The sequence below is a fragment of the Dromiciops gliroides genome, chromosome 3 (assembly GCF_019393635.1).
Source record: "Dromiciops gliroides isolate mDroGli1 chromosome 3, mDroGli1.pri, whole genome shotgun sequence".
NCBI lineage: Eukaryota > Metazoa > Chordata > Mammalia > Microbiotheria > Microbiotheriidae > Dromiciops > Dromiciops gliroides.
Genome location: NC_057863.1, coordinates 939,747 through 965,950, shown reverse-complemented (window position 1 = coordinate 965,950; position 26,204 = coordinate 939,747). Strand labels below are relative to the sequence as shown.

General features: G+C 50.6%; 1 protein-coding gene across 5 annotated transcripts; it reads left to right on the top strand.

Moving 5' to 3' along the window:
- Window positions 1-1,866: 1,866 nt before the first annotated feature.
- On the top strand, window positions 1,867-25,672 carry SLC13A5 (solute carrier family 13 member 5). Of its 5 annotated transcripts, none has more exons than XM_043998414.1 (13): window positions 1,867-1,950; window positions 2,776-2,877; window positions 8,079-8,207; window positions 8,930-9,066; window positions 9,457-9,641; window positions 10,595-10,757; window positions 12,693-12,815; window positions 13,122-13,337; window positions 15,570-15,670; window positions 15,831-15,949; window positions 16,791-16,952; window positions 18,698-18,835; window positions 25,508-25,672. In XM_043998414.1, exons 2-13 carry the CDS (start codon window positions 2,776-2,778, stop codon window positions 25,643-25,645), a joined length of 1,713 nt encoding a protein of 570 aa, XP_043854349.1. In that variant the 5' UTR covers window positions 1,867-1,950; the 3' UTR covers window positions 25,646-25,672. The 5 variants fall into 5 exon arrangements, with proteins under 5 accessions (XP_043854349.1, XP_043854351.1, XP_043854348.1 ...); XM_043998416.1 differs by having other exon boundaries at window positions 1,898-1,914; XM_043998413.1 differs by lacking the exon at window positions 1,867-1,950 and adding an exon at window positions 2,142-2,176.
- The last annotated feature ends 532 nt before the right edge of the window (window positions 25,673-26,204 follow it).

Here is a 26,204-nt window from a genome sequence, read left to right as displayed (position 1 = left end):
AAATAGTATAGAGGGAGAAGAACTCTAAGAAACATTCACCATTGGAGAGGTTGGTAGTGGCCATTGGAGAGTTCCTTCCAGATGCTCAAGGACATTCACCTCATGATCTCCCCACCCCCATTGCTTTTTAGGTCTTCATAATTCCCAGAAAGACAAGAGGAAATCAGCTGTCTCATTGACACTCCTCAGATCATTTCCCAAGCAGCTGAAGGACTTCATCAGACCCTGACTCAACTCCCGGTAACCTTCTCCTCCCTCCTTCAGCTGCTTTTTATGTTTCCTGCTCCTTCATTTTATAAGTCCTTAGTAGACAGGTACAGCCTTATGCCTTTCTTTGTATACCCAGGGCTTAACAGTGCCTGACTTGTAGTAGGAGGTACCTACTCAATGTTTCTTGACTCTGCCTCTCATGGTTGGTGGACATGACCTGGATGAAAATCCAGGAAAGAAGACTGACAAGGAGCAGAGAGAAGTGTATGGAAAGCCCAGAGAGGGGATGATTAGAAGAGGGTAACCAACAGTATCAAAGGCTACAGAGAAGAGACTATCAGACTTAGCAAAATGTAGGAAGAGATCCCTGCCTCTGGCCTACTTCCCAACTTGCATTTATTGGTTGGGTTCCCAGAGGGTTATTGTTATCTGAGGTTCTGGAGGGGTAACTGTGGGTCTGTATTTCCAGAACCATAGCTCTTCCATCCCTACTGATATGCTTACCATTAGCAATCAGCCAGTGGACCAAGTTAATTAGCACTTAGCAAAGGTGTTTAGTAAGATGGAGTAGTAAAAATATTAGCCATAAACATTCCCTGCCCCCCCCCAATTCTGTGGTGTAGTCTCCCACTAACACACAGAATCAATGGGGACAATGTATTTAAATTTGTTGTTGTTGAGTCTTTCAGTTCTGTCTGGCTCAGCCTGAGCACATTTGGAGTTTTCTTGGCAAAGATACTGGAGTGGTTTGCAATTTCCTTCCTCAACCCATTTTACAGATGAGGAAACCAATCAGGGTTAATGGACTTGCCCAGGGTCACACAACTACTAAGTTTGAGGACAGATTTGAACTCATTGAGTTTCTCTGATTGCACCAGAGCTGCCACATCTGGCAAATGACCATTCAGTCTGGGCCCCAAGTTCTCCAATGAGGAAAGCCCAGCAGACCTAGCTACCACTGGAGGAGGCAGCTGCCCACTCCACCTTTAAGGAGCTTCCATGCTTGGGAAGTTCTCCCTGACCTCCAGCCTAAAGCTGTCTCTCAGCATTCCCACCTTCTGCTTTTTCTTGGGCCAAGTGGGCTCCCTGGGAAGTTGTCAGTTCCATGAATGTGAATGTCTTTGGAGTCTTCTGCAAGTGCCTCACAGCTCCTGGTCTTCAGCAGATTCTCAAAGGCCCAATGAGATCTGGCTCTGGGCCCTGCACCCTCCACGTCCCTCCTCTGCACACTTTCCAGTTTGTCCGGGTTTTTGCTAAGCAGAGAATCCCAGAACTGAGTCTCGACCTCCAGATGGGCTGGGGCCAGGACCGAGAAACTGTCACCTCCCTAGTCCTGGCTGCTGCCATCGAGGTCTCTGCATGTATGTGTGTCCAGGGGTGGGCGTCTGGGAGAAGAGCTGACCGAGTTTGGCCGGGCTTGGGGCTGGGGTTCAGGGGAGGGGGATTCCCGCCTGGCTGCCTTTCCATGAAGGGAGAAAGGATGAGCGCATAGGTCTGGGCAAGGAACACGGGGAAGTCCGCCGAGGTAGAGGCACAGGGCGCAAGAGAGAAGGGAGGGAGGCAAGGGCAGTGTCCTGAAGGCCATGCGCAGGCAGGAGGAGAGGACACAGGAGTAGGAAGCTGGAGTCTATTCGGGGTGTCGGGGAAAAGGGACCGGCGCAGGCATCAGCGTGGGGAAGGAACAGAGGGTTAGAGAAGAATGAGGTGTGGAGACCCAGGCTGGCCCAGAGTACCCCTCAGGTTGGGAGTTCCCCTTCCTCCGCCCCCCAACCCCGGTCTTTGGTCCGAGGCTTGATGACCATTTGTCAAGGGCTAGCAGATTGGGAGTTCGTCCGAGGCCCCGTCCGGTTCTGGGAAGGAGAGGCAGGGACCGGGAGTGGGGGGAGGGGACAAACTTGCCAGGCGGGGACCAGGGGTCTGTACCAGAGCACGGGAGTGTGGAGGCAGACGGAAAGAGCCTCGTGGGGTGTGTGTGTGTGTGTGTGTGTGTGTGTGTGTGTGTGTGTGAGAGTGTTGGGGCGGGGCGGGGGGGGGGGGGAGCGTTAGTGTCCGTTACTGCTTCTTCGGGACAGCGCGGGAATTCTGCTACAGAAAGTTGGATTCTGCTGCGTGGCACCTCCCGGCCCCCTCCTTGGTCCTCTCTTCCTTCCTACCTCTCCTTGGGTGAGGGTAGGAGCTGAGCTCAGAGGCGGATCCCGCGGGCGAGCCTCCCACTGGGGGCGAGAGGGTGTAACAGGGGCCGCTCCCTCCGGGCTCTGTCCCATTATAGGAGGAGGGACAGGGTCTGGGGAAGGGCCAGAGACTTGGAGGACAGAGGAGGGAGCCCCTCCCCCATTCAGACGCTCGGCACGGACCAGGTTGGGGGGGGCAGGGAGGGAGGAACCAAAGGTTGGGGGGGGGAGGGGCCGGACTGGGCAGGAGCGGAGAGGGAGGGAATTTCTTCCCCCTGTCCACCCCTCAAGGGGCCCCGGCCCCCACCCCCCACCCCACCCCGTAGGCTCTACTTAAGGCGGCGGCGCCCGAAGCTTTCCCTCCCCCTCCTGGCTCTCTCTCTTCCAACGGAAGATGGCTTCGGTCGGGAGCTGCTTGAAGAAGTTTAAGTCTTTCCTGGTCCTGGTCTTGACCCCCTTGCTGCTGCTACCCATCGTGGTGATCGCCAAGTCCAAGGTGAAGTTGGGGCCCCGGGCCGGGGGCTAAGACCGGGGTTGGGATAGCGCGGCGCTTGGGGTGCGGACACCAAACGGGAACGCAACTAGGGCTCGGGCGAGAAGCTGGGGCTCAGCACACTGCAGGTGTTGAATAAATGCCGGCTGACTGATGTGCGTTGTGCCATGCTTTGAACCCGGAGCTGGGCCGGGGTTAGGGATAGAGGCAGAGGCAAGGCTTCTGGCTAGGATAGCGGAGATCAGGACGGGCTGGGACCGCTTTAGGGACTGGGGACAGGGCCCGGGACAGGAAGAGAGCCTAGTGAGTGAACCCCTGGCCCGTTAGGAGCGGGCGGCGCGGAGCGGACAGGACCTGGGACAGGACCAGGGACAGGACCAGGGACAGGACCAGGGACAGGACCAGGGGAGCAAGGGCAGCAATGATCCTTTTTAAAAGGACAGCACATAGAAGCCTTGGGTGAAAGCCAAGAGTATCGCCTCTAGGCTTGGGATCAGGATAATAAGGAAAGCCAAGGGACTCGCTTGCAATTCTGAGCTGCCCCCTCCCAGCAGCAGCAGGGACTGGTGCGGGGCGGGCTGCTAGCGGAGGCTGAGCGGTGCTCTGTTCCTTTTGGGTGATGCCTCAGATACTGGGATTCTGGCCTAGGTGGCGCCTTGCCTCCGCACTTCGGAGTTCCCTGGTGCTTTGGCTTTCTGCTTTCTCCCTCTGCCCTCTCCCTTTTCCTTTCCAACTCTCTCTCTCTCTCTCTCTCTCTCTCTCTCTCTCTCTCTCTCTCTCTCTCTCTCTCTCTCTCGTTTCTTTCTCCCCCTCTCTCCCTCTTCCTTTCTCCCCCCTCCCTGTCTCCGTCTCATTCTCTCTGTGGGTGTCTGTTTTTGTCTCTTTCTCTATCTCCTCTCTGTCTCTCACATCCCTCTCTTCCTCTTCCTCCTCTTCCTCTTCTTCCTCTTCCTCCTTCTTCTTGCCCTTTCTCCTCCCTCTCTGTCTCATTCTCTCTGTGGGTGTCTCTGTTTTTCTCTTTTTTTTCCTCTCCTGTCCCCCCCCCCTTTTTTTTAAGTGAGGCAATTGGGGTTAAGTGACTTGCCCAGGGTCACACAGCTAGTAAGTGTTAAGTGTCTGAGGCCGGATTTGAACTCAGGTACTCCTGACTCCAGGGCCGGTGCTCTAGCTGCCCCATTGTCTCCCCTTTCTTCCCCATCCTTTGCTTGCTCTCCCTTGCTCACTCTTACCCTTGGGCAGCTTTGGGGCTGCTCTGGCCTGCTGAGCTCGGAGCCTAGCTACGGGGTCCGAGACACCTTGAGGACGCTGCATCTCCTTGGGGGATGGACCCCAGAGCACTCCTCCCTCCACTGAGCCTGGGGCCCTAAACTTAGAGCTGTCTTGCGCGCCCCTGGTGGTGGCCCCTCCGGAAGGAAAGGAGAGGCCTGGGACTAGCCAAATAGCCTTTAGTCTGAGCTCGCTTTCGGAATTTGGCCACGCCCCCAAGAGCTGTCCAATACTGGGGGGTCGGAGCTGTCTGGCAGGGTATCTATTCTGCTCTTGCCTCTGCCTCCCGAAGATGCCCCTCCTCGACCAGCTCCTAGCAGCTGCCCGCTCTCCTCCCTCCCCCTGCCCCTAAGCAGAATGCAGCCGCAGCTCCTCTTCCTTACTCTGTCATCCCTTCTTTGGTAGGGCACCAGTGGGGTCCAGGAGCTGTCCTGTATGTATGCCCTGCCACCCCGAGGAGCCCAGGGGTGATGGCTATGATCTCTGGAGTTCTGCACCTGTGTGATAACTTGGGTATTACATGACTGGGTCCAGGGCCGATGGAGCTCTGCGCTGAGCTTTGGGGTGACCAGGGGCACGTTTGGGAAGCGTCCAGCCAGGGCCGGGCGTCCAGCTGCTGCTCACCAACTCATGGTTTCTAACTGAATAAGGAAAGGGGAACTAGCACCACCCCAGCAGTAGCAGGCTGTGCGTGTGTGTGTGTGTGTGTGTGTGTGTGTGTGTGTGTGTGTGAACTCCATAGAATTCTTACTAACATTAACTGGGTCCCCTGTTGTGGTGAGACTTGTGTGCCTAATGGAAAGGGAGAGGCTGGCCAGGCTTCTCCACCAGTCTGTGCAGCCTTCCTGGACTGCCAGCAGTGGGAGGGGACCTCTGGAACAGTGGGATCCCTCCCTTTCACTGCCTAGACATGAGGGAGGCCCAAGTAAATTGCTCTGGGTTCATGCTGAACCTCAAACAAGTGCTCTTGGAGGGCAGGGACTGACTTGGCTTGGTCTCTGTGTCTATCCTGTAGAAGTGCTTCAGAAATGCTGTGTGAAATGGCATGAATGATATGATTTGGGGCCCCTTGCCCCCTTGGGCTTCTCCAGCTGGATTCCCCCCACTGCCCAATGTTCTGGGCTCTCCTCCATGCCCACCTCCACCTGGGGTTTTCTGGGGCCTGCCTCCATGGCCCAGGCAGCCTCACAGATGGGGGTCTACTCATCTGTGGCTTGGCCTCCCAGAATCCTCAGACCTCACCTGCTTGCCCTTTCTTTGGGTTTCTTTGTAGCCATGCTCCCTCAGCTTGGCTGACTGGGACTGCCTGCATTTCCATGTCCATGCCCTCTTTTCCCCAAAGGAGGATACCCCAGCAATATGTGCTGACTCAGCAGAGCCCACCTGGGTCCTGGAATATGTAAATTCCAGAGCCAATCTGGACAGTGCCTCTGATCAGAGGCACTTTGGGATGATGCCTTTGAGATCATTGGGATGTTGCATTTTTATGCACTTCTGACCCTTCCTCCCCATCCCAACTGGGGTATCCTGCTTTTCCCTGTTCCCTTGCTTACTTCAGTATCTCTGCAGGTGTACCCAGCATGCACAGTGGGCACACACACACACACATATGCACTGTCTGCAACATGATTGTACACAAACATGTACACACACATCACTGTGCACCCTGGCACACACGGGCACACCCAGTCCTGCTCCCCTCCTCTGGGGGCATTTATCTCTACTTCTTCCTTGTTCCTTGGTCCCTATTTGTCAGCCTGTCTGGAGAGAGGAGTGGGGAGCCACCAGGCCTAGACAGAAATCCTTGCCCCAGCAGGACCCAACCTGCTCTGAGCTCAAGCAGGGCAGAGCCCAACATGGGCTGGTCATGGAGGTGCTGAGGGGAGGGTGCTTCTGAGGTCCCTGGGAATGGGTATTATGGCAACCTGGGACCAGGCAGCTACTCTGAACCACTGCCCCCAGCCCCAATCATCTGAGCCTGCCTGCCTGCCACAAATTGTGTTAAGGGGGAGCTGGCACATTCCCCTGACCCCATCACTTGGGAGTGAAACCTTCATGCTTGTTAGTTCATAAACAGGAGTTGGGGTCCAATTCCTCATCCCCCTTGAGGTCTATCTCTCATAGAAAGAATTCTATCCATGTGGCTACTTGGCATCTCAGGCTGTCCCTTCAATGGGAAAAATTCCTCCTCCCTCCTCCAAGGCTCTGGGAAGCCCTCCCCAATGTGGCTACCAGCTATCAGGCATCTGCCCCCCTGCCCCATCACCCAGCTCCCAGCAGAGTGCTTGGCATCTAGTGAGTACATGAGAGAAGGTGTGGTCACCCTAGAGGTGGGGATCATGTCAGGCTAGTCCCTGCTATACTCTTCAGGTTCCTATGAACTTCTCCCCATTAGTAACACTTCCTGAATGGCAATGCCAGGCAATCTCAATGTTTTCTCCACCTCCTGAAGGATGGAATGATCGAGTTCAGCCCCAAACATTGGCTATTCTGCTCTCTCAGATGTCAGCTGATTGAAACCCCTCGTCATTAGGGCACATCCATTGCAGCTCCGTGAGCTGCCTCCCAAGATGCTCATCTAGTGTCTTCTGTCTGGGTGGTTTGGATACAGGACTTCTGTTTTGTTTCCCGTATCCTTGCCCAGCTGTTCTCCACTGTGTGTCCCTGATCTGATGCTTGGATTTCCCCAAATGAGATATCCTTTTTTTTTTTTTTTTTAGTGAGGCAATTGGGGTTAAGTGACTTGCCCAGGGTCACACAGCCAGTAAGTGTTAAGTGTCTGAGGCTGGATTTGAACTCAGGTACTCCTGACTCCAGGGCTGGTGCTCTATCCATTGCCACCTAGCTGCCCCAGAGATATCCTTTTAATACACAGTTGCTAACCACCCCCCCCCCCTCCCCTCCCTAGTCCACATTTTGATTCCTTTTCCAGAGTCATTTCTGGTCACTAGTCTCATCCCATCCAGTCTCATCTGAGATAACTGGGAAAGCTGGCCTTAGGGTCTCTAGCTAGCCCTCTTGCATTGTTGTCTGTCCTTTTGGGGCAGGGGAGGGAGCACCCGAGGGCCTGGATTTTATTGTTGGCTTCTTATGGATAGGATCCTAGCTCAAGGAGGGTGTGTGTGGATGGACTGTAGAAGCCATGTAGTTCAGTCTTTTCATTTTACAGAGGAAGAAAATGAGGCCCAGGGAGGGAGATGCCAAAGCTGCTTTTGATCCCTCAGACCCAGAACCAGGACTCTTATGTTTGCTGCTAGGGGGCATCTCAGAAAGCACTGGAGTCAGAAAGTTGGAGTCAGGAATACCTGAGTTTGAATCCTGCCTCAGACACTAGCTGTGTGACCCTGGGCAAGTCACTTAACCTCAGTTTGCTTCAGTTTTCTCATTCATAAAATGGAAATAATCACATTAACTTTCTGGGGTTATTATAAGAATCAAGTAAGAAATGTATAATATACCTTGCAAACCTTAATGTGCTGTCTATGTAAATGCCAGGCATTGTTATGATGTTTCACTTCCTGTGAATCATTGGTCCTATCTTTCTTTCTTCCTGGTTGTTCATCTTCTTGCCTTCAGCAACAGATGGAAGGTGTGATTGGGCAGTTCTCGCCTTTTCCTCCTTTGCCATAGGTTGGCCCTACAGCTGTATCTCCTGAGAAGAGGGGAGAGGAGGGAGAGCCAGGGTCATTTTTGACAGCGATCCAGTTCCTTTGGACTTGTCTGTTCACAGCACTCCCTCCTGACAGTCTTGGTTCTTTTGTTACCTGGGGAGCCCACCTTTTTCTGGCACTGTAAAGATGCTCCTCTGGGCATTCAGTGGATTCTCCCAGTGTTGGATTTTGTTCTGAAGGGGGAGGCTTGGCCACAAGCATAGCAGGCCTCCCCCGGGGCAGCTGTGGGGGGCTGCTGCCTGACCCCCAGTTTGGCTTCTGTTGCAGCGCGCCAACTGTACCTATGTCATCCTCCTCATGGCTGTGTACTGGTGCACGGAGGTCATCCCCTTGCCTGTGACATCCCTCCTCCCTATTTTGCTGTTCCCTTTGCTCAAAGTCCTGGACTCTAAGCAGGTAAGTCCAATTAGAGGGTCTTTGCCTTCTTGAGGGCCTTGCTGACACTCCTGCCCCAATGGCCTGCTCCAGACAGAGGGAACTTTTCCATTTGGGCTTATTAATGGGAGTTTCCCACCAAACTGCCTGTTGTGTCTTCTTTGCAACTGGCCCCAGAGGGGGCTTCCTATGCATCTCTTGTCTTACTGCATCCTCAGAAATAGGGACATTCACACTTATCATCTCCACTCTCTAGATGAGCAAACCAAGGCTCTGAGTGGTAGAAGGTCACTCAGATGGCAGCATCAGGCCCTTCACACAAGAATTCCAGGGGTTTTGTGTAGAGCTGCTGCTCTCCTGGCAGAAGTGTCAACCCTGTCCCTGGGCTGGGTGTAAGATAGAGTGACAGACAGGCAGGCAGACAGATACAGACAGGAAGACAGCCTCAGACAGACATAAACAAGCAGAGACAGACACAGACAGACCCACAAACGGGCAGACACAGGAAGTCAGACTCACAGGCAGACAGACAGACCCACAGATGGGCAGACACAGGAAGTCAGACTCACAGACAGGCAGACAGACAGACCCACAGACAGGCAGAAACAGGAAGTCAGACTCACAGACAGGCAGACAGACAGACCCACAGACAGGCAGAAACAGGAAGTCAGACTCACAGACAGGCAGACAGATAAGCAGGCAGACACCAGACACACAGAAGGCTGTTTCTGCTCATCCCTCAGGTGTGTTTACAGTACATGAAGGACACCACGGTGCTTTTCCTGGGGGGCCTGATCGTTGCTGTGGCTGTGGAACATTGGAATGTGCACAAAAGGATTGCCCTGCGCACCCTCCTCCTGGTTGGCATCTCCCCAGGCCTGTGCGTGCCCTGCTCTTCTCTCCCTATTATCTCTGAGGGGGACCAGCAGGGGCTCAGACACATGTGAGAACAGACTTGACAAGGAGGAGATGGAGGCCCATGAAGGGGCAGGGATGGGCCCAAGGTCCCCCAAGGAGGAAGTGGCAGAACAGGGAGTAAAATGGGGGGCCACTCCTCTGGGCCCAGGGCTCTCCCACTAAGTCTGATAACCAGGAGCTTAGGCCTCCTGAGGGGCCCCTTGGGAAAGCTGGCAGGAGAGGCCAGTGGGGATGGGCAGGCGGTGAGGGTAGAACTACCTGGGAGTGAAGCCCAAGTTCTCTCAAGGGAGAGCCCGCCCTCAGTGCCCATGGTAGGTAGGAGGCTGACTCTTGCTCTGAACTCTCCCTGCAGCCTGATGCTGGGCTTCATGTGCATCACAGCCTTCTTGTCCATGTGGATCAGTAACACAGCCACAACAGCCATGATGGTGCCCATTGTCCAGGCTGTGCTGGACCAGCTGAAGTTGACAGACAAGGATGACGAATTTTCCCCGTCTAGCATAGAGCTCTCGGATAAGGATGAAAAAGACCTCCAAGGTGAGCCCTGGCTTGCAGGATTGAGGATCATTGGTCCATTTCCAGGCTGGACTCAGAAAAGCAGGGTTTGACCAGTCCCTCTTTCTACCTTCTCTGATCCTAATCCTGCCTCTTCCATCTGAGGGGCAAAGGAGAAGTGGCCTTCCTACAGGCTCTCCTCCTCTCTGACCTGCTTGGACAAGGGGCCAGTTCTGGGCAGGACTAATCATTTCTTTGTTTTGTTTTGGTTTTGTTTTTGTTTTTTAGTGAGGCAATTGGGGTTAAGTGACTTGCCCAGGGTCACACAGCTAATAAGTGTTAAGTGTCTGAGGCGGGATTTGAACTCAGGTACTCCTGACTCCAGGGCCGGTGCTCTATCCACTGCGCCACCTAGCTGCCCCCTAATCATTTCTTTGAAGGAGCCAGTAGGAGCAAGGGTGGTTGTTGGTGGAGGCTGGCTATCTCAGAGTGAAACCAGCTTGGCCACCCATTGCTCCAAATGGGAGATTGGACCTGCCTCATAATTGCCCATGAGGCTTCCATGGCAGATGCCATGCCACCCTAGAGTTCTATCTAATAGCTGGAAGGGGCTTCCAAGTCTCCTCTCCTTCCCAACCCAACACCTGTTCTTTGCTTTAAGGCTGTGAGCCTTCTTGTTGTGGGCTAGCATCCTTGGTCTCTTGTGCAGGTCTCTCTTCCTAGATCCCCTGGGTTGCTTGGATCATAGGTGTCTTGGCATTGGCACTATCCTTAAAGTATGACTGCTCCCTTCCCATCAGGTTTGGTATGTGGGAGGGGCACAGCTCCAGGTGACAGATAATGTGGCCAGAAACCTTGGAGATCTGCAGTTGTCTGAGGGAAATCACATTTTGTGGAGCTTTCTGGCTACTCCCTGCAGTCTGTGAGCAGACTTGGAGCCTTGGGAGGGCTTGGCAAGACTGGGCCCAAGACAATTACTCCTGTTTCCTTTCCAGAGAAAAATGTTGCTTCCCAGGTCAAGAACAAGGAGATGGTAGGAAAAAATGTGAGTACATGCAAGGCATTGACACTGTGTGTGTGCTATGCAGCCAGCATTGGAGGCACTGGGACTCTGACTGGGACTGGACCCAACATTGTGCTATCAGGGCAGATGAGCATGTAAGTCTCTGGGCTCTTTGGAGTCAACATCAGCTTTGGGGACAAGGGGAAGGACTGAGAGGCAGGTACTGGGATCGCTAGTTACCTTCCTCTTCCCTTCTTGAGGTCCATACAGCACTAACAGTCCCAGGAAGCCCAAGTTGATCCAGGCACATTTTCCTGATGCTTCCTGTCCAGACCATGTCCAGATTGGCACCAGGAATTCTGACATTTTAATGCCAAGTCATTCATTCACACCAAAATGGTGCTGGGCTGCTGATTGACTAATGGATTGAGGAAAGCAGCAGGAGATAACTCCCAAGTGGCCAGTTGAAGTCTTTTGTTTTTAAAAAATATTTTATCCCCTTCCCCAATTACATGTTAAAACAATTTTTAATATTTCTTTTTTTAAAGTTTTGAGTTCCAAATTACCTTTCCCTCCCTCCCTTCCCCCCCAAGACAGTTAGCAATCTGATATAGGTTATATGTGTGCAATCATGTAAAACATTTCCATATTAGTCATTTGGTACAAGAAGACAAAAATAAAGAAAGAAGGAAAGGAAGGAAGGAAGGAAAGAAAGAAGGAGGGGAGGGAGGAAGGAGAAGAGAGGGAGGGAGAAAGGGAGGGAAGGAAGGAGGGAGGGAAAAACAGTGTTTCAGTTCTGTATTTGGACGCCATCAGTTCTTTCTTTGGAGGCAGATAGCATATTTCACCATGAGTCCTTTGGGATTGTCTTGGACCATACTGCTATAAATATTTTTGTACAACTAGGTCCTTCCACCCTCCCCCCCCCCTTTTTATCTCTTTGGGATATAGACCTAGCAGTGGTATTGCTGGATCAAAGGGCACACAGTTTGATAGCCCTTTGGGCATAGTTCCAAATTGCTCTTCAAAATGGTTGACTCAATTCACAACTCTACCAACAGGGACCTATTTAAAAATCTAGTAGAAATCTGGTAGGTGTGAGGTGGTACCTCAGGATTGTTTTAATTTGCATTTCTCTAATGAATAGTTATTTAGGGCGTTTTTTTTTTCACATGACTATAGATAGCTTTGATTTGTTCATATTTTTTGACCAAGTTGATCAATTGGGAAATGACCTGTTTTCTTATAAGTTTGACTCAGTTCTCTATTTGAGAAATGAGGCCTTTGTCAGAGATACTTGATGCCAGCCCCGCCCCCCCCTCCATTTTCTACTTTCCAATTTTGGTTGCATTGGTTTTATTTGTGCAAAACTTTTTAATTTTATGTACTCAAAATGTTCTATTTTCCATTTTGTTATGTGTTCTGTATCGTGTTTGGTCCTAAACTCTTCCCTTATCTGTGGATCTGAAGTCTCTCATTTTTTAAAGTTGTGTTGGATGGTTGGGAGTCATCCTCCTTAAATGCAGGGTGGGCAGGTATGAGATGATCATGGATACAGAGGAGGTCCAAAGGGCTACAAATTGTACTTGGCTTCTGGCTTTGCTGCTGAGAAGTGCTGAGCTGGTTGTTCTTGAAAGGCATTAATGGCCCTATTTGTTGTGAGAGAGAAGCAAAATTAACCCACCCAGTGGAAATGCTCCAAAAATCCATGTCCTTTTCTGCACCTGGAGTCTACTGCCTCTCTTTCAGGAGGTGGGTAATCATTTTCCCCATCAATCATAGTAAATCCTGGTTGGGTCTTCAGTCCTTCAGTTTTTCTTTACAATGTTGTCATTGTATTCTTGGATTTTCTGAAATGGTCTTCTCTAAATAAGTGCTATAGAAGGGAGAGTCACTGTTTTCTAGAAAATCCTCTGTGGCTTCAGTTGTGTATATGGAGATGCTCCTTTTTCTGAGGTGGGAGGGATGAAATTCAGAATGAGAAGATCCTGTGGGGGGAGGGGAGCTGAGGAAGAGCCATTCCCCCCGCGCCCCCCCCCCCATCATTGATCCAAGGCTGATGTGCCTCCTCCCCCTTCTCCCTCCTCCAGGTTGTTCCCTGAGAGCAAAGAAATTATCAACTTTGCTTCCTGGTTCAGCTTTGCCTTCCCCAACATGCTTCTGATGCTGTTTATTGCCTGGATCTGGCTCCAGTGCATGTTCCTGGGCACCAAGTAAGTGGGGGCTGCCAAAGGGAAGGGCAGGAGAGGGGAGGGAGATGCTGCAGTGCAGCCGCTCATTCTGAGATTCTGTCCTCCTGCAAGCCTCCAAGAGAGGGCAGGCTTGTCTTCTGGGGAGGAGGGGGCTCTGAGCTGATGAGCAGCAAGAAGAGTCTTCCTCAGACCCATGTGCTAAGTGGCCCCAGCAGCGAGAAGCAGAGGTTGGGCTGCCATGCCAGCCTCAGACTGTCTGCTCAGCAGGCTCTCTAGGAGGGGCAGAGCAGCCGGTCGCAGTGCTGAGTATCTGTTTTGTTTCCAAAGTTTTAAAAGAAACATAGGCATTGGCGTCCAGAAGACAGAGAAGGAGAAGGCGGCGTATCTGATGCTGAAAGAAGAGTATGAGAAACTGGGCTCCCTCTCCTACCCGGAAATCAGCGTGCTGATCAACTTCGCTTTCCTGATTGTTCTGTGGTTTTTCCGGGATCCCGGCTTTATTCCTGGCTGGCAATCGATTTACTGGAAAGAGACTAAGAACAAGTAAGGGATTGGGCCTCTTTCCTTGGGTGCCCCGTGGTCCCTTTGGCTGTTTCTGCTCTGAGCAGCTGTCCTGGAAGTGCCAAAGGAGAGGGAGGGAGGCAGGCCCGTCTGGGGGCCTGGGTCCCTAGAAGCCCCTGGAATGGACAGGTGGCTGGGGAAAGCTCTAGGCAGCCCCCACTCAGCATTCACGAGGAATCTCCTTCAGGAAGAGAACTCCTCATTTGCTAAGGAATGAGATGAGGGCAAGGGACTCCTGAAGACCAGATCAGAGTGGGGAAGAAGCATTGCTAAGAAGGAAGATTGAGCAATGGTGTCAATGGCAGCTTGGACCAGAGAAGACAGAAGATGGGAAGACCTTGTAGGGAGGGTCCGATAATAGTCTTGAATGTCTTGGTGGTAGTGAGGGCAATAGGAATGGGGGAAGAAAGATATGAATGGTCTCAAAAGGAAGTGGGCAAAGAGAAGACTCAAAGATACCTTCAAGGCTTCCCACCTCCTGTCAGAGAGATGGAAAAGTATCAAGAGAGCTCACATTGTGCCAGGCACCGGGTTTCCCCCAAGGGCCTAGACAGGTGAGCAGTTGGGCCACAGCAGAAACAACAGAGTGAGCAGGAATGAAAGAGAATTAGCTTGAGGTGCTGGGAGAGACAATTTGTAAGCAGAGGGAGACAGAGCCACTGAAAAAAACCCAATGGCAGGGTTTGGAACAGGGAGGCAGACAGAAAAGGGCTTTTCTCCACACCCATGATTGTTAGAGCGGAAGCTTTGGTTCCCATTCTCATACACCACCTTCCAAATCCTGAAGCCCTCGCCCTAATTAGCAAGAGTGGGGCACTCCCTGCCTGAGCTTCTCAAGTCTTCAGGACCCTCTCATGCTCAGCAGCATTTTCTCCATTCCTTTATCTTCTGGTTGGAGAAGTCTTGGGGACTCCATGTTTTGGTTGGATGCCCTGGGAAGACAGGCGGTCAGCCTGTCTCTGTTGTTGGACAGCAGGGAGGGGTCCTAGGCCCTCTCTTCTTAGCCCCTTTTGGATTCCCAGTCTGCTGGTGGCATCTGTGGGACCCACACCCGCTCCCTCTTATTTGGGACGAACTTCCCAACTGAGGGCTAGCTCTGAGTGCTTCTATTTGCCAACTCCCTGACACACACCAGAATCCTCCTCCACCTCTTCAGGGCCTTTCTCTGTTACACTAAAGCACTTCTTCCATCATTGAGGGAGCTTGAGCCTCTTTAACTTAGGGAATGGAGACCAACCTGCACTTTGCTTGTGGAGGCAAGAGCCTCAGTATTTTGTGGATCTTACTAATAACCCTTGTCCCAAGGCCTCTGTCTGAGCAGGGATGTGACATCATTCCAAGGTCTTGGGTGTGATCAGGCTGAGGTGAGGCTGAGGTCAGCAAACGACCATTTAAAGGGAGAAGAAGGTGAGAGGGTATGGGCTACAGAGGGAGACTCTTGAGGTTGGGACAGAAGAGGAAGCTGGGACAGTGACCTAGACAGTGACCGATGATGACAGTGAGTTAAGGAAGATGGTATCTCAAGCACACATCATATATCTCAAGTAAACTCTCTGAGGGGTGGGGAGGAAAGGCCAAGGAGGGGGGCCTCAGTAACAAGGCATGGGCCTGCCCACCTCTCCTCTTGGGCCTGTGAATTTGGTGGGAGGCTGGGAAAAAAGTGGCTTCCAGTGGAGGTTAGCCAGGAGGATGGTATCTTGGGGAAGCAGGAGAATCCAGTTCCAGTGAGGAGAGTTGTTGAGGGTTGTTGCAGAGCAAGGTTTTACTGATCAGATGAGTGAACTGGGTTTGAGTGTCTCGGAAGAAGCTGTGAACTTTTAAGAGGAGGGCACTCGGGCTTGTCCCCAAGGCCAGGAATGGCAGCTGGGACTAGGCATCCAAGCCAATAAGAGGAGTATTTGCTTGCACGAAGCCTCATCCATGAGACTGGACCCTAAGGCTCCTGGCATTGGATTCGATAAGCTGAGGCAGGAATCCAAGACCAAGATGGATGGCCAATGACTAGTGTAGGAGAGTGAGCTCCCTGGGGGGGCTGGTGTGGGTGGAGAAGTCACTGATTCTGAGTCTTCACAGAGAGAGGAGTTGGCCAGCCAGCCAGGAGGCCTGTAAGTAAGCACAAGCCTTGCACCCCCTGCTCCCTCTAGCTCCACCCTTGACTGGGCTTTTTCTGGCTCCTCTCGGAGCCAGTCACCCACCTTTGGCCGTGTTCTCTAGGTATGTGACAGATGCCACTGTGGCGATCTTCATCTCCATCCTGATGTTCATCCTTCCTTCCCAGAGGTTAAAATTCAATTTCCGAAGCCAGAATGAAGAAGGTAAAGCCTGTGGACCGGGGTGGTGGTGGTGGGGAGACTGGCCTTAGCTGAGGGAGCCCCCCGGGTCCTGACCATCTGCGGTGAGGTGTCACAGATGGGGCCCCGCTGCCTCCCCACGTCTGACACTTGGGGCCATGGCTTCCATTGCTTTTTATTTCAGAGTGGAAGGCCCCATTCTACCCCCCACCTCTGCTGTCCTGGAAGGTGGCCCAGGAAAAAGTCCCCTGGGGCATTGTGTTGCTCCTGGGTGGTGGCTTCGCCCTGGCTAAAGGATGTGAGGTAACTGTGGGTCCTCCCTGAGCTGGGGGGGGGCTCTGTTGGGGACCCCACAGGGCAAGTCTGTCCTTCCTCTCCTGTCCCCCCAAGCTGCCACTCAGCTATAGCTCACGCGAGGTGGGATGGGGAGGGAAGACTCCTTTCTGCTTGGATCCAGACCAGTCTTCAGCCTGGCAAGAATTGGGAGGGAGGACATTGGAAAAGTAAATCCACTGGGGCCACACACTTGACTTCCCTGATGGGAAGACAGGGGACAGACAGAGATAGGCATCTCCCTGGTCAAAAGGGCTCCCCCTGGGCCTTTCTGTACCTCCTTATGGAGAAAGAGACCAGGGGTCCAGAAGGGGCCAGATGCAGGAGGAGGAAGGATGGGAAAAGTGACCACAGCCTTCTGTCTCACCTGTGAGACATTCTGGGGCCTGAGTACTGGGCACAAGTACCCCCACCCTTCAAGCCTGTCTAGAAACTTCTCTGCATGGACAGAAACAATGAGGAGCCTTGTCCAGGGTGTCCTTCCCTGGTTCTAGGAAGTCTCTGAGAAGGACAGCTCTTCTGGCACTGGACATGGCTCTCCTGAACAAGAGCTTGGGAGGAGGCTTTAGCTCCAAGGGGCACTAAGGGGCTGGGATGGCAGCATGAAGGGCCACCGGCTGAATCCCAGTGTGTGGTCATGGAAAGGCACATCTCAGAGCATGAGTTTCCTCATCTGTAAAACGGGTCCAAACATTGGGACGGGATTGTTGTGAGGGACCCCTCTGGGCAGCGGTGGCCCTGTGCTTGGTCTGCCAGAGGACTCCTCTGTCCAGATGACCCCCTCCCCCAAAGCCTGTCCTCATGCTCGCAGGTCTCAGGGCTGTCAGAGTGGATGGGGAAGCAGACGGACCCCCTGAAGAACTTCACCCCGACCGTTCTAGTCATGTTCCTCATGGTATTAATAGCTATTTTCACTGAGTACACTAGCAACATTGCCACTGTCACCCTCTTCCTGCCCATCTTTGCCTCCATGGTGAGTGGACTCAGCATTACCCACAAACACTGACAACTCCTCCCCCTCTCCCCAGGCTTCCTCCCTCCCCCACTCCACCTTACCCCACTCCTTTGGGCCTTTTAGACACCTCTTGGGGCTGTTAGATGGCCCTATGATTGTCTACAGTTGGGGCTCCCAACCCTACCCATGCTGCTCCACCCATCGAGGGGCTCTGTGCACAGCAGGGGCTTAGCCAGGCCTTGTGACTTGAGTGCAGGCCCTATCCAAGACCCCCACCTGTCTTTGGGAAGGACTTTAGGGCCCGGTAGAGTTAGGTAAAGATAGGGAAGGGAAGCTGGTCCCCGTCCCCTCCCCCATTTTAAACTCTGACCAAAGTGAGCCCACCATGCTCCTCAGTCCCTGCTTAGCTTTGGAGCAGAAAGGAGCCAGTGAGGCAGTGTGACGTGGCCAGGGCCTCTGCCCCCAAGGCACACACACTGTTCTATGGAGACCTCATCTGGAAGCATCTGGCCTAGTCACTGAAGAAGGGGCTGAGGAAAGTCAAACCCTGGGAGCGGCCAGCTTGCCCTGGAATCTGATCTTTAACAATCCTCCACCCCTTCATTCTTCTCTTGTATAGTCTTGTACTTTCATCAAGGTTACACCGTAGGTACTCAGTCCTGGGATTGTAAGGGGTCTTCTAGAGACTTGGGGATTGAAAGGGAGGGAGTCCTCTCCAAATAGTAGAGCCAAGAAGCAGTTAAACTGTCGCAAAAGCAAAACCAAATGAGGTTTTCCCCTCCTGTATTAAAAAGGAATATGAGAACCCTACAAATAACACGCCCAGCTGAGGTTCAGGAAGCCAACCTAATGGATGGTTGGGTTGGGTTCTGACAACTGGCTCTGGAAAGTTCTCTTGTTGTGGCCACGAATGGCACCAACTCTCCCTGGGGAGTACCACAACAGAGGCCTGGATGCCTCCCCAACAGCCTCTCTAAGGCACCCTGTCATCTGGTCCTGTTGTGGTCACAGGCCCTCCCGCAGTGAGCTGGCTGTCTTTCACCCACACTCTAGACTTTGGTCTTCTCAGGCAGAGTTCCAGCCTTCTGGGGCCAACTCCAGCCCCGCAGCCTGGTGAATGACTAGAGAAGACTTGGGTCAGGGGCCCTAGGCCCTGGACCTCTGCTCTTTCTGGTATGGTTCAGAAATCCCAACTTCAGCCATTATCCCATGAGAAACCAGGCCCAGAGACAACCAGACAGGAGTTACAGAAGGGCTTCTTATGGAAAGGGCAGTAAATACCAGCTCATTGCCAAAGGACATAAACTCAGGGCAGGAGCTGAATGGTGTCTAGCCTGCCCAGAAATCTGCCCCCTCTGACTACCTAGAGGAGAGGGGGTTTTCACGAAGTCTCCAGGCTCTGCACTGTCTCTCCCACTCCTTTCATAAAAAGGAAGATTTTCTATCACAAACAGCAAACCCAATAGCTCTTTTAGGCTGGGTCTCCCACAGCCCCAGACCCATTTTGTGCCCAGCTGGGAAAGTTACTAACATGATGTCATGGCCCACAGACCAGGCTGTCCTGTCCCCAGCTGGTCTGATGGACCCCCTCCCCTACCATAAATTGTAGGGTTATTGGATTGAATTGATAAAATCAAGACCAGGCTCTAGGCTGGGTAGACTCACCCAAACCAAACCTGAATGATTCTCCAGTGCTGTGAATATCTGCTTGTTTGTGTTTATTTCCTGAATATTTTTAATGTAATTTTTTATTCTTTTCCCAGTCCCAGAAACTTCATATCAACCCCTTGTATGTCATGATTCCCTGCACTTTGAGCTCCTCCTTTGCCTTCATGCTGCCTGTGGCCACACCCCCGAACGCCATTGTGTTCTCTTATGGGCACCTTAAAGTTTCTGACATGGTAATGGCACTGCTCTAACTTGTAAGATGGTGAGATAAGCTAAGGCATGGGTGTTGTCCATGGAGAGTAGGATGTCCACTCACAAGAGAGGTGTAACTACACATCTCTGGGATCTCTACCACTCCTCTCCAAGGGAGGCTGTGAGATATTGGGATAAGGGACCACAAAGCCAGCTAGACTGGAACTATATCTAGTTGCCTCCTTAGAGAAGGCTGGTCTAGGAGAAATGATTTTTAGGTTTCAAGCTGCTTCCATGGTAATTGTTCTTTAAAGTAGAAGGGGTATTGGGGGCAGCTAGGTGGCACAGTGGATAGAGCACTGGCCCTGGATTCAGGAGGACCTGAGTTCAAATCTGGCCTCAGACACTTGACACTTATTAGCTGTGTGACCCTGGGCAAGCCACTTAACCCCAACTGCCTCACTAAAAAAAAAGAAGTAGAAGGGGTATAACTTAAATCCAAAAGCTCTATTCTCTTCCCACTAAATGGTAGTTACCATCATAAAGAGTGAATATTGGATAAGCTCATTTGTCCTAAGTAGATAAAAAACAGATAAGTTGTACAGATGACCCATCTGTAAAGAGGATGAACTTTACTGGGAGGGAGATATGGTAAGAGAGAGGGAAGGGAAGGGACAGGGGGAGAGAGGAGAAAGAGAGGAGAAGACATAAAGGGAGGGAGGGACAGAGAGAGGAGAGAGAGTCCCCAATCTTACCCAAGGAGGAGGGTGAGGGGGCTTCCTTAAAGGTTCTAGGGATACAAGGATGCAAGGAAGGACATGTTTGGGGTGGGAGGGGCTGCTTCCCCAAGCTTGTTCTGTTTTGCCCCTGGGTTCCTCTCCAAAGAAGGTCTGGAACCATTTTTGTCCTCTCATGAAGCAGAAATGAAGGGCTCTCTACTAACAACGTCTCTCATGCCAACTCTGCCCCTTATGGAGACATGCAGCATCAAGTCCTCATCCTCTCCACCAATAAGGAGAATCTTATGCAGATATTCCAAGCTAGCCTTCCCAATCATGAAAGTTTCAAAACATACTCATAAAACTGAGCAGTAAATATCATTCTCAAACTATAGGGTCATTTTTTGCATTAAATAGGACACTTCTCTAGATGAACTCAAAGTTCATCCTTTGGACTGATCTGCTACTCACAGCTAAGAGTTGGCTTATAGAATCATGAATATATTAAGAAATGAAAGGGAAGCCATTAAAGAGGACAGTGTGTGGCTGCACAGGAAGCTCAAGCTATAAGCACCAACCTCAGAAAGGCTAAAGCTTAGACTGAGATTTTTAAGTGAGGCAATTGGGGGTTAAGTGACTTGCCCAGGGTCACACAGCTAGTAAGTGTTAAGTGTTAGACTGAGATTTATAGCTCTTCTGGAGACAGGAGGAGATGGAGCTTCTGTTTGGTCATGAGTATGCCCTGGAAGAGGAGTGGCCTGAACAAGCTGATGAGGTTGTTGCAGTCTAGAACATCAAGCAATTCTAGATGAGCCCCAGATGACTAGTGTCCTTAAGCACTGATAGAATCCATAGGTGCAGCCTCAGAACTGCTGCCCTTGGTCTTGCCCTTTGTTCTCACACTTCATGGAGAATGGCAGAGGTACAATAGGACTTGAGGTAGGTAAATGTCTGCACTTTCCCAAAGGATTCTGGTTGGGTGCATCTTGAGCAGAGCTCTAGTGCTGTGTCCGGTCCAAACCAGGGATCTGAGGATGAAGAGCTGGTCATATGGGGGACATTTTTCTTTGCATTTTCCACCAATTATACATAAATACAATTTTAACATTAATTTAATTTAGAGAGTTCCAAATTCTCTCTCTCCCTCCTTTTCCTCTTCCATTAAGAGGACAAGCAAATGCAGGTTATACGTGTGTAGTCATGCAAAACATTTCCATATTAGTCATGTTGGAAAAGAAAACATAGACAAAAAAATTTGAAGAAAAAGTAAAAAAACCTTCAAATCTGTATTCAGACACTATCAGTTCTTTCTAAGTCATTCACAGCTGATCATCTTGCAAATTGCTGTTACTTTGTACATAGTACATTTCACTTTGCACCATTTCATGTAAATCATCTTCCTCATCATTTTTTATAACACAATAGTGCTATAATGGTGGGCATCCCCTCAATTTTGAATTCCTTGCACCAGAAAAGAGCTGCTACAAATATTTTTATACATATAGGTCCTTTTCCTTTTTGTTTTTTATCTCTTTTTGGATGCAGACCCAGTAGTGGTATGCTAGGTCAAAGGGTATGCATGGTTTTATAGTCCTTTGGCCATAGTTCCAAATTGCTCTACAGAATGGTTGACAACTCCACGAACAGTCCATTAATATATCATTTTCTCAATATCCCCTCCATATTTGTCATTTTCCTCTTCTATCCTATTATCCAATCCAATAGGTGTGAGGTAGTAGCCCAGAATTGTTTTGACTTGCCTCTCTCTAATCAATAGTGAGTTAGAGGGGTGCAGCTAGGTGCTGTAGTGGATAAAGCACCGGCCCTGGATTCAAGAGGACCTGAGTTCAAATCCGACCTTGCACACTTGACACTTACCAGCTATGTGACCATGGGCAAGTCACTTAACCCCCATTGCCCTGGAAAAACAAAAACAAAAAGCAAATGGTGAGAGAATTTTTTCATATAGCTATAGAGAGCTTTGATTACTTCATAAAACTGTTCATATCTCATGATCATTTATCAATTGGGGAATGGCTCTTATTTTAATTTGACTCAGTCCTCTGTTTGCAAAATGAGGCCTTTATCAGAAAGACTTGCTTCAATTTTTTTGTCACAGTTATTATTGCTAACTGTATTTCCCTCTACCCTATTCCTTCCCCATGCAGTTGATTCTATTCTCTCTCTCCTTTCACTCTGTCCCTCCTTGAGTGTTTTGCTTCTGACTGTCCCCTCTCCCTATCTTACCTCACATCTATCACTCCCCACCCCCATCCCCTTCCCCTCCTACTTTCCTTCAGGGCAAGATAGATTTCTATATACTCAAAAGAGAATGTTATTCCCTCTTTGAGTCAAGTCAATGAGAGTAAAATTCACTCACTCCCCTGCACTTCACCCATCTTGGGGTGGGGGGAGGGGATGCTTTTTGTCTGTCCCATGCCCCCTGCCTCCAGACTCATGGGCTTTTTCCGGTGGGACCTGGGAGCCCTGGGCTAGGCTCAGCTCCTGAGAATCTCTCTCCCTTAGCGGCACATGGCCTTAGGAGGAGCTTTTGCCCACTAGCCTAGTGGCACCAGATTATCTACTCTGATTCCAGTGGCCCCTTCTTCCCTCAGCCCAGGCTGAGGTCCTTGGCTTTTTTGACCACTCCCCTGCTCTCTGGCATCTCCTCAGGGATGCCAGCCATCTCAAATTACTCTGAGCCCATGGGGTCAGCCTTTCCCAACCAGCTTCCTTTCTTCCATTCTAAGGGGGCAGCAAGACTGCCCTGGCAACAGACTGAGCCTTCTTTCCAAGGATCAGCCTGGCTCAGTGTGGAGAGACTCATTGCCAGAGGGCTCCATGGTAAAGACAGTTAGAATCAGCTTCTTATGATGGGAGCAGAAGGGAAGAGGTTGGAACCTTTGCTGAGATGCTGGTGCTGCAAATGTGAGTCATGTGCAGTGTCCAACGAGTGCATGGTTTTGTTTTTGTCCGTGGTTTGTCCAGACCTGAGATTTTGTCAGGGTAGGTAATTCCTCTGAGAGGTATCCAAGGTGGGACATGAACCCAAGCTATTCTGACTTGGAAGCCCAGCTACCTGTCTGCTTGGCATTCTGAATGCCCCCATGGGGTCCTATCCATTTTGACATTCTTACTGCAAATGACAGCCAAGCAAAAGCAAGTTGCATCTACTTGGAAGTATTGCCCGCTTTGGAGAAGTGGAAGACTCCTTACCTTGAAGGAAAGGCATTGGCAGGATTGGTTTTAGTGTGTGTCCAAAGGTAACAAGGGGAGTCAGCTCATGGATGTTTGGCCATCCTATGTTGCAGGGCTCATGATAAGTTGTTTGGCATGGTTGATTAGGAAGAGGCCAACACTCTCAAATCACCATAGACACAACTGGTGACTGCAATGTAAAAGGTGGGTTTAGACAATCAGAATGAAGGATACATTGGAAAACACTGTGAAAGTGATAAATGAGAGAGGCCAAAGATTTGTGGACTGTAAAGAAAACTCAACTTTAAATATTTAAACATGGCAAGCCCCAAATAGCATCACCAAAAAGGAGATTAATGTGAGTAATTGATGATTATCAGAAGCAAAGAAAGAAAATGTGGTGTGAAATTGAAGTAATTACAACCTGACATGCTTAACCAAGCTACTGGTGGCAAAAAATGGGAAATAGATAAAAGAGCAGAGACACAGATTGTCTGTTTCCTAAGGAAAGTTAGGGGCAACTAGGTGGCACTGCAGTGGATAGAGTACCTGCCTGGAGACAGAACTCATCTTCCTGAGTTCAAATCCAGTTTCAGACACTTACTAGCTGTGTGACCCCTAGCCAAGTCATTGTTCTCAGTTTCATCTGAATAAGCTGGAGAAGGAAATGTCAAACCACTCCAGTATCTCTGCCAAGAAAACCTCAAATGGGATCATGAAGAGTCAGGCATTACTGAAAAATGACCTGAACAAGAAAATTTAACCAAAGCAAAACAATGACCCAAAGAGCCTAAATTCTGTCTCCTCCTTGTCAAGTAGAAAGAGATAGCAGGGGCAGCTAGGTGGCACAGTGGATAGAGCACTGGCCCTGGAGTCAGGAGTTCAAATCCGGATTCAGACACTTAACACTTACTAGCTGTGTGACCTTGGACAAGTCACTTTAACCCTAATTGCCTCACTAAAAAAAAGATAGCAGCTGAGGATGTCACCAACTGAGAACATGGAGAACAATAGCAGAGAAGCATTAATTGTATCCTTGGTAAAATAATTGGAAGTGGTAGGACTGGTGAAATCATCCTCAGGGCATTTACAGAGGAAAAGCTGGGACAAGAAAAATTGTTGTTTATCCTTCATTCTCTAGGTGATGTCATGACTTACAGTGAATTGGATTTAAGTGAGGGAGGGCTGTGCAAGGTCACCAAAGTCATTCTCTTCTCCAGAGCCATCTAGGTCCCCTAGCAAAACATAGATCAGGAAAACTGGAGATGGCCCCAGACGACTTGCCCAGGCTCATAAGCTAGTAAGTGTCTGGGGTGAGATTTGAATTTAGGTCCTCCCAACTTCAGGGCCAGTGCTCCATCTACTGCACCAGCTAGCTGCCCCTGGGAAAAGAAAACTGAAAAATTGGAAAGGGCTTTTCTAAAAGACTCTGCCATCCTCATTCTCTTGACATCGCATGAGCAAATGCAAAAGACGATGGGCATGTAGATGGGGAAACAGTCAGACTTGGCCAAGTTGACACAAGCATTTGGGGCATCAGCAGATTGGTGATCAAGATGATACAGAAAGCTAAAGAAGGGAAGCTAACACCGGCCTGAAAAGACCCATACAATCCCAGGGGGCCAAGAAAAGATGTATGAATTCATGACCCAACTCTCCTCATCTCCAGAAAATGCTGGTGCAAAGACCTCACACAGCCATCCAGGTCACGTTTACTGAAGGTGTGAGATGGGGAGGGACAGATTTTGACAAATGTGATCCTGTCAGAGATGGAATCTGGACAGTTACAGAATTGGCTGAAAGCCATAGAGTATGCAGGGCCCAATGTATTGGATGTTGATTGACAATAAAAAGTATTTGATTTGGCAGAACAATACAGCCTTCAAGGCTCCCTGACCCAGACCTATGTCCAAATGTCACCACTCATGATCCTCTAAATATTTTGGTTTGCATCATGCCCCAGAGCATTAAAGAGCTTCCTAAATCCATGACTGCACAAAAAGCTAAATTAGCTACACAAGGAAAAAAAGCAGACAACAGTTTTTGTTTAGACCATGATGGACAAATTAATGTAGTCATGGCCTTTTAGGGCTGGAATAGCTAGACATACTGGGTGATATAGCCAATGGCAGATACCAGTCTCCAGTGTTTACATACACGGTGTGGGGTGATTGGACTTCTTGTTGAGGTTTGGCATAGAACAGGTGGCCTCTGAGAATCCTTCAGTTCTGTGATTCTCTATGAATGAATGAATGAAAAAGCATTTATGAAGCACTCACTATGTGCCAAATACTGCTAAGGGCTGGATATACAGGCTTTAAAAAACCAAGACAATCCCTGCCCTCAAGGATCTTATGTTCTAATGGAAGAATAGGGACTGGGAGTTGGGTTACGTGGTTCCAGGAAATTACAAGAATGGTGAAGAGAGAGGCATAGGAGAAGGAGGTTGACACACTCTATCCAAGGATAGTAGCAATGTTGGTTTGAGTAAGGTTGATGGCTGCAGAGTGAGTGGAGTGGAGGCCCCAGGAAACAGTTCTGCAGCAGGTTTGAATCACAGGTGTGCTTGCCACGGATTTTCTCTGTGATTTGGTCAAATCGCAGGGTATTGCTCTTTAAGGACAGGCTTCCTCTGCTGCCCTACCTGTGTGTTGTCAGCACAGGTAAAGGCTGACTGGGAGCTGGGGTGGGGAAGGGTGGGAGGATGGTCTGACTTTGCTTTTGCTCTGCGATGCCGCCCCCCCCCCCCCCAGCTTGGCCACTACCCAGGTGCTGACTTGACTCTCTTTGTTCCAGGTGAAAACAGGCTTCGTAATGAACATAATCGGCTTTCTCTGTGTGTCTCTAGCCATCAACACCTGGGGACGCCTGCTGTTTGACCTGGACCATTTCCCAAGCTGGGCAAATGCCACACAAACCAGCATTAGAGACTAAGGATTCAGCTGGCTGGCTGTGTGGTGTGGGAGGGGCAGAGGGGAGGGGGGGGGACAGGTGGGGAGGGGGGAAGGACAGGAGTCCCAGAGGCCAGTGCCCCTGGGCCTCGGCCTTGTCTAGGGCTGCTGCTCCACATCTGAGCAGCCTTGTCACAGGCAATGGTCCCCCCAGCAGGGCCAGAACCCATGGGGCCTCTCGGAACAGCCAGTGTCTGCATCCAGGGCAAAGGAAGTGCTGGCCCCAACAGGGTGAAGATGTATGAGATTAGGTGTCTGAGCAAGCTCCCGTGGCTTGAGAAATTTCACCCCTGAGCCAGAAAGAGGCCAGCTACTCTTCCCAGTGTCTACTCTGAGTGGCCCCTCTGCCTTCCCAAATGACCAGCTGCTTCCCGGCTGACCAGGGCAGCCCGTGACTCCAGTGCCTTCATGTGAAGACCCAGGCTATCTGGAGGCCTGGGTCTACTCCCTACATCTGCCCCTGGGTTGGGGAGGGAGCAGAGAGCAGGGACTCATACCTCCAAGAGCCTCTTTTCATTACCTTTTAGCTGGCTCTGCTAGAA

Bases quoted from the DNA above. Each gene is read 5' to 3' on its own strand.
- SLC13A5 (XM_043998414.1), top strand. From the start codon at position 2,776: ATGGCTTCGGTCGGGAGCTGCTTGAAGAAGTTTAAGTCTTTCCTGGTC. The intron at 2,878-8,078 runs GTGAAGTTGGGG...CTTCTGTTGCAG, and splicing joins TGGTGATCGCCAAGTCCAAG to CGCGCCAACTGTACCTATGT. The intron at 8,208-8,929 runs GTAAGTCCAATT...CTCATCCCTCAG, and splicing joins AAGTCCTGGACTCTAAGCAG to GTGTGTTTACAGTACATGAA.